This window comes from Cebus imitator, unplaced genomic scaffold, assembly GCF_001604975.1.
Source record: "Cebus imitator isolate Cc_AM_T3 unplaced genomic scaffold, Cebus_imitator-1.0 Scaffold756, whole genome shotgun sequence".
Taxonomy (NCBI): Eukaryota; Metazoa; Chordata; class Mammalia; order Primates; family Cebidae; genus Cebus; species Cebus imitator.
In genome coordinates, this window is record NW_016108071.1 from 411,302 (window position 1) to 418,991 (window position 7,690).

Here is a 7,690-nt window from a genome sequence, read left to right on the forward strand (position 1 = left end):
TTCATCGAGCTTCGGTGGATATAGCCGAAGTGGAAATAGCCATGACCCAGGGAAAGCCAAATCATTTCGGAATAGAGTTTTGCCAGTTAAACAAGATCGCTCCCTTGATGGACCCCTTACAAATGGTGATGGCAGAGAGCCCCGGACAGGAATCAAGAGAAAACTTCTTAGTGCATCAGAAGAAGATGAAAATATGGGAGGAGAAGATAAAGAGAAAAAAGAAACAAAAGAGAAATCTCATTTATCCACCTCAGAGAGCGGAGAGTTAGGATCCAGTTTAAGTTCTGAAAGTACCTGCGGTTCTGACTCTGACTCTGAATCAACTTCCAGAACAGATCAAGATTATGTAGATGGAGACCATGATTATAGCAAATTCATACAAACCAGGCCTAAAAGAAAACTCAGAAAGCAACATGGCAATGGAAAAAGAAATTGGAAGACCAGAGGCACAGGTGGAAGAGGCAGATGGGGAAGATGGGGTAGATGGAGTAGAGGAGGCAGAGGAAGAGGAGGCAGGGGACGAGGGAGTCGAGGAAGAGGTGGAGGTGGCGCTAGGGGTCGGGGAAGAGGGAGAGGAGGAAGAGGTGCTTCTAGAGGAGCTACCAGAGCCAAAAGAGCACGTATTGCAGATGATGAATTTGATACCATGTTTTCAGGACGTTTCAGTAGACTGCCTCGAATTAAAACAAGAAACCAAGGCAGGAGAACTGTTTTATATAATGATGATTCTGATAATGACAATTTTGTGTCCACTGAGGATCCTCTGAATCTTGGTACATCCAGATCAGGCAGAGTGCGTAAAATGACAGAAAAAGCCAGGGTTAGCCATCTCATGGGATGGAATTATTAACAGTTAATAAATTTAGAATAACTTAAAATTCAATGGCCTTCTACTGCAGGGAATTTACCAGGAATTCTACAAAGCAAGTTGTGTGGGGACTTCTGCTTCCTTTCACATTGGTGCTTTTCCATTTATGCCAGTATACATTTGTTTCAAGACTTTTGATCTCCACACTTCATTTGTTCAAATAAGCCTTACTCATTAGGCCTTAAATTAAAAGAAATTCTGCCCACACATACACACACAAACACACACACACAAACACACACACACACACTCGAAACACAACACAGAAACACTACAGATTTACTGCATTAAAGGAGCATTCAGCTTCTTAAGAGTAGCATGACATTTTTATCTCAATAGAATAGCCCTCTTTTGCTTTTGTATCACAGAAGTATAGCACCTTCTTACAGAGTTTTATATAGTTTTTTTTTGCCATTTTGATTCCTATACCCAGTAATAATAACTTTTGCACAATACACCAATCCTAAAGGCAGCTATTAAATGTTTACAGTTTCTATATTGTAAGAGCGATCTGGATTATTTTACTCTTCCCAGGCCAAACTTTCATGACTTGTATTGAACTGAAGTATATATTTATACTACAGTTTTTTGGGGGGTGGGGGGAATCTTGGTATGCTTTTCATTGATTTGCATAATTCACATTAAAGGTGAGAAAGGGTTGGTGCCTTGTAAATATGTAGCAGATCTTCGTGGTGTGTTCTGATGTGTGCATTAACTTTATTAAAAAAGAATACTTGAGGTATTAATCTAGACAAGGTGCCAAATGCAAAAGTTTCCTGCATCCATTTTTTTCCTATCATATTTTATTGCATTAATAGAACTTGTGTAGCTTAAATAATAACGTAAACATTTGAGAAATCCTCATCCACAAAGAACAACTTTGAACAGTAGCTCAGCTACCTCCGGTTCTTCCTTACTGACTAAGGAGAAATAGAACAAGCTTAGTAGGAATGAATACCCATAAGTTATAAGCTAAGAGGTTGTTAATAATTGTATTGGCTCTCAAATTAATTATTGTAATTAACAAACTTTCATAAGTATAGTATGCTCTACCTTAGGCTTTCGTAGAACATATTTGTGTAAGTGGACTTGGGCTACTGCTTATATATTTCTGTTCTACATACCATCTAACAGCTGTGAGTTACTGGTTTTCATTTGAACCTTAAAATTTAACAAAGCACCTAATTTGAGTTGGAATGTTTTGGCTAGCTAGTATTATGAATCAACTTACAGATTTTGCTTATACCATTCCAAAGGGTTCTTTTGTTCTAGTCTTTAAGAAAAGAACCTTATTGCACTGCACATTGATATTGTGAATCACTATTTTATAGATAAAAAAAAAAACTTTAAAAACCCGTATTGTCTTGTTTACAGCAGTAGAGTGCATATGGTTCCATAGGTGCACTTGAGTTCCAAGATCAATTTTGCTCCCCAAATTTAATATTACAAATTTGTTAATTTGTTAGCTACTTATGTTTTTGAGGTAAGAGGGATAATATCAATCTCTGTTTCTGTAACGGCAAATTTGTTGCGCTTAGATCAGACTCATGGGATAAAACAGACTAAGTAGTGTATACCTAGTTATCCCAGGATATTTCTTAAGCTAATGTGTTTGTCTCATGTTTTCAATCATTTCATGCATCTGAAAACCCTTAAATGCAGAGGAAGGCATACACACATAAAACTTTGCTTTTTTGGAAGGGTTGGCAGTAGGTTTATTCTTGAACTAACATCTTTAAGCCGTTTTCACTTGCAGTAGAAATGATGTTCAGGCTTTAAGAGAAAGTACTGTTGTTAATTGTTAATGGCACTAACCTCTGTTACTAGACAGCAGACCAAGCTATTTTTTTGTTGTTGTTGTAGTTTTTTTTTCACTAAACCAAAACTACTTCTGGTTGTAACTCAGCTGCCACTTTTAACCATAGTAGATATTCAAAACGTTCCTATTTGAAACTACATTTGATTTTTCCTAAAATGTGCTGTTTCAGTTATTTATCTCTTGGGCATTTAGACTAAATCGTGCCTGTATTCCTTAAATCAATAATACTTTGGCCTATCCTGATCTGAGTAACATAGTTACTTAAATTCCTGGATATACCCAAATATGGATCACATGTATCATTTTAGTGTGAAATTTTTTGTTGACATTCTTCTATGAAGAGCTGACCTCTTGAAATGTAGAAGAATTGACATTTGTGTGATTTTGGCTATCTGGAGCTTTATTTATAATTTATTTTGAATAATAAAAATGCCACATTTATTTCCCAAATGTCAAGATTTTCTAGGATTAGATAATTAGAATAATAAGGCTGAAGACATTTTAAAGCATATTTTATATGTAGTGAAATACTGTGAAAATATTAGTGAACAGCATTTTGCTGTAATGTTTATTTCAGTTATTAAGATTTAAAGAGTTAGTCATCAGGGTATGATAGATAAACATAGTTATCATTTATCAAACAAACAGATAATTTTCTGTTTGCATGCAAATTATTTTAATAAGTGTGAAAATAAAAGTTTGGAAGATAGTATTTTTACTTTTATATCTGGACTTTTTTCCCCCCAATTTACACTTTGCTTTTTTGTAATACCACCTCCTGTGAATGTGTTGTAATTACTATCACATTGATTACTTTATCATTTTAATTTCTTTGAGGCCATTTAAGCCTACCTAAAATCTGGGTTCAGCCATAGCAAAGCAAGTAGGAAATGAACAAAGAATTTTGGAGAAAAGCCTAAATCTTAAATTGCTAAGAAAAACCACTGTCATGTTTAGGCCCATGAGAGCATATACATGTATAAACCTAATCCTATGCTAGATATGAATAGTCAGTGAGCTGTAATATTTCTTATAAATGCTAATAATGTTTAAATTACCAGCTTTAAGACCTTAGTGTGTGTATATATTTATAAAACCTGAATTTTGTGTTTCTTCTATGGCTTACTGTGTGTTTCTCTTTCAGCAATAGGATGCTCTCCAAAACATTCACTAGCCTACTAGCCTAATTACTAAATTTGTTTTTATATATGTGTGTTTGTACACTTGTATGTGTGTAGAGTTTTTTTCCCCCAACTTGACATACCTTATCTCAGACATTCAAAAAACGAGAATATTTTGTATGGAGGACAGTCTACCAACTTTTTGCCTCTGTACAGCTCTTAGCCTGTATATTTACTGCTTGATCATCCGTTTCATTATGCCTTCTAGATTACCAATCCATGTTTTGTTTTATGCCTGTGTCCCTCTATTCTTTTACTTTTCCTTTATAAAAATTTGTCTCTTTTTTTGTTTCCCTCCCTGGATATCAGGCTTGTGTTGGAATTCTTCCCTACAGCACTTTGTTTCATCCAGATGCAAAGTAACTGAGTAAAATTACAAATCTCATTCTGCACAACTGTGTGCTCAAATATTTAACTCAGCCTTCTAATACTTTGAAGTACATTTCAATTATTTATCTTTTTGTTGTTTTAGTTTTAATCCCAAGATTGTCATCAGACAATAATACAGTGATTGAAAGAGAAAGATGTGAATGCTACTTCTAACTTTCTGATAAAACTTTTTTGAGCATTTTTCCAAAATTTGTATGTTTGTGGTAATGGTGAATTAAACACCTTTTACTTGCTTATATATGTTGGGAATCATTTTATGTACATTTACCAACTGGTACTTATCTTCAAGTTGGAATTTTCACATCCATAAAAGAGAGACTTGGATCATGTATAATTTTCAATATACTTCGCTGTCCAGCCTTTTAAACAATTACAGTAACATTTTGAGTTCTGAGATGAATAGTTCTAGGGGAACTTTCGACATGTAAAGTCCATTGTTTTAAATGCTAACCCTATCCCCAATATTTTTGTGGAACGTGAGGCTTTATGAAATGTTTATCAGGAATAGAGTATTCTAAAGTCACTTTTAAGGCTTGTTTCAAAAATTAGTTGAAAGGATTTTCATGCTTTTTTGCTTCTTATCTCTTAGCAAAGCTTCTTTACCAAGTTTTGATTAAATTCCAATATAAAATTAAGTTTTTTTATGGTGCTATATTTTGTGGAATATGGGTAGCACTCAGGATTCTTTCTTTTATCTTTTCTTTTCTCCTTCCTTCCTTCCTCCTTCCCTCCCTTCCTTCCTCCCTCCCTCCTTCCCATCCTCCTCCCCTTCTGCCTCCCAAAGTGTTGGGATTACAGGCGTGAGCCACCGCACCCAGCCTATATACCCTTATTCTTGATTATTTCTTTTCAATCCTGCTTACTTTTATCCTCATTTTCCTTTCTGCCATGAAAACTACACTTCATTTAGCACACTTAAGAAGATTGGCAATTTTTGATTCATTGATGGGAGAAGTAAAGTAGAAAGGCCCTGCAGTTTAGAATTAAGGTGTGTTTGTTTATTTACATGTATGCCCATTTCTTCTAAATTAAATCTAGAATATGAAACTTTGACATTTAAAAGCATGATAAGTATCTTCTTAAAAACTTGTTGATACATAATGAAACCACCTTGGTAATTGAATTTTAAAATAATAATCAAAAATATTTAGAAATCCAGTTGGGAAATGTGTTTTTGCATATGTCACCAGATACACATTAGGCAGTACTACAAATGTTAATTCTTAAACAATACTGTGGTGATGGCAATCAGTAATTTATTTCTTTGTCCTGTAACTTATCATTCTTGTCTTTTGTAATCTCTTACACAGTATTAACACAACTGTACCTATTTTTTTGTTCTTGGTATCCATATATTTTAAGATGGAAAATCAGTTCATAGTTGATATGATATTGTATATGGGCAAAGTGTCCGTTAAACTAAAATTCAGTAAAAAAGGTAAACTAAACTGGCTTGATTTATAAAAGATGTTTTCTTTGGCAGTTATCAATCATTATAAGCAATTATCTTCAAAGACAAAAAAACTGGACTAATTTGTTGCCATTCTTTATGGGATGTTTACAATAAAATTCCAAGTTGTTTGGAATCAATTGCACTCTTGCTGCTTTATGCCTTAATTTATGTGCCAGAGAAAAATTAACCAGAAGAAAGAAATGTGGAGTTACCTATTCAGCTTTAGAGATTGTAACATGTAACTCTTAGGTCTTTCTTGTTTCTTTGTCATAGAATATTTTATTACAATTATTTTTTAATCTGAGAAACTAGGATCTTCTTCCTATCAAAGAAAAGGTTTTGTTTTTGTTTTCACCTTAGACATTGCAAATATTCTTTGGGTCACTTTTAGGATAATAAATGTGATGTTTACACTTTAAATGTGGGCTGCCTGGTGCATTCAATAACAGCCTGCAAACCATTTGTCAACATTTTGTTTTGCAAAGCTTTTCAAAATGAATCGATCTCTAATATATTGATGACTTATAACTTTTAACAGCTGAGCTATAAATTCTTGACATTTCTAAATATGTAATCAGATTACCTATACTGTAAATGGTGCTTTAATTCAACGTAAGTGTAGGAGAGAGAGAGGTGAGGTGAGAGGATCTGAATGCTCTAACAGGAACATTCATTCATTTTAGGTATGAACCTATATAGTTATCCAGAATTTGTCTCCAAATGGCAAAAATTGCACTAGGTTCAAGATAAATAAGCTGGCCAAAGAATAGACTGTATCTTTAATATATATATGCTGTCTAATTTATGTGTTTAGAATTAAAAGGCATTTAGGAGAAAAGTAGCCTGATTTTTTACAATATTCAAAGATCGAAGTAGAGATAAGTTGTTTGGTATTTTTGTTTAGTTGCTTAATTGGTTAGAGATAGCCCTCTTTAAGGATATAAAAATCTTACATTAAAAATTTTTGGTTAAAGCCAGGCACAGTGACTCATGCTTAAAATCTCGGCATTTTGGGAGGCCAAGGTGGGAGTATCGTTTGAGCCCAGAAGTTCAAGACCAGCCTGGGCAGCATAGTGAGACTCTGTATCTACAAAACAACAACAATAAAAATTTAATTAGCTGGGAGTGGTTATGTGTACCTGTAGTCCCAGGTACTTGGGAGACAAGTGGGAGGATCACAATTATTTGAGATAATTCATTTGAGCCTGGGAGGTCAAGGCTGCAGTGAGCTGTGATCATGCCACTGCATTCCAGCCTAGGGATCCATTTTTTTTTTTTTTTCCAAGTTGAGAAGGTCAAGAAAAAGGTGCTCTCCATCCTCTCTCAAGTATATGTTCTTGACAATTTAAAGCTACTTTACAAAAACGTGCAAAATAAAACCAATATATTGAGCTTGTGAGTTGATCTTTTAAATGGGATTTTTAGTGGGATATTTAAGCCTATATATTTACAGTTGCTTTCTCAGGTCATTTATATAAATACCTAAGGGCTTTTTAATGCTACAAAACGCAGGTAGATCAAACAATACTGTTAAATGAAGTAAACTTTTTATGGTATCAATTTTTTCCCCAAAATTTTAGGGAAACATTTTTCTTTCCTTTTTATGTAACTTTAATAGATTTTCCTTTGCCAGCTGTGACAATTGCCTTAATAGAGTTACTTCTTATCTACAGATTATAAACATCTAATTATAAATTATGATATGATTTTAATTATAAATTATAATTATAAACACCTAATTTTAATAGTTATTAACAAATTAATATTTGATATTGGACACTTAAATGTCTCTGATTCTAGTATTAATTTTGAATTGCTAGCTTGCCTGATCAGCAACTTTGCAGTTCTCTTCAATTTCATAAGTTTTGTAAGTAAATATATGAAGAAATAAAAATATTTTAAATTCTTTAATTTAGGTTACTAATATTAATTGGTGGGGCTTATTCATTTTTAAGGATTTTTGTGATTGATTTTTGTCA

At 33.6% G+C, this 7,690-nt stretch overlaps 1 protein-coding gene across 1 annotated transcript in view; it reads left to right on the forward strand.

Moving 5' to 3' along the window:
- Nucleotides 1-1,611, forward strand: part of BRWD3 (bromodomain and WD repeat domain containing 3) — a 128,875-nt gene extending 127,264 nt beyond the window's left edge. Inside the window, exon 38 of the mRNA XM_017519568.2 lies at nucleotides 96-1,611. Coding sequence (XP_017375057.1) covers nucleotides 96-850 — 755 coding nt within the window. The 3' untranslated portion in view covers nucleotides 851-1,611. The remainder of the gene's footprint in view (nucleotides 1-95) is intronic.
- Nucleotides 1,612-7,690: the final 6,079 nt, after the last annotated feature.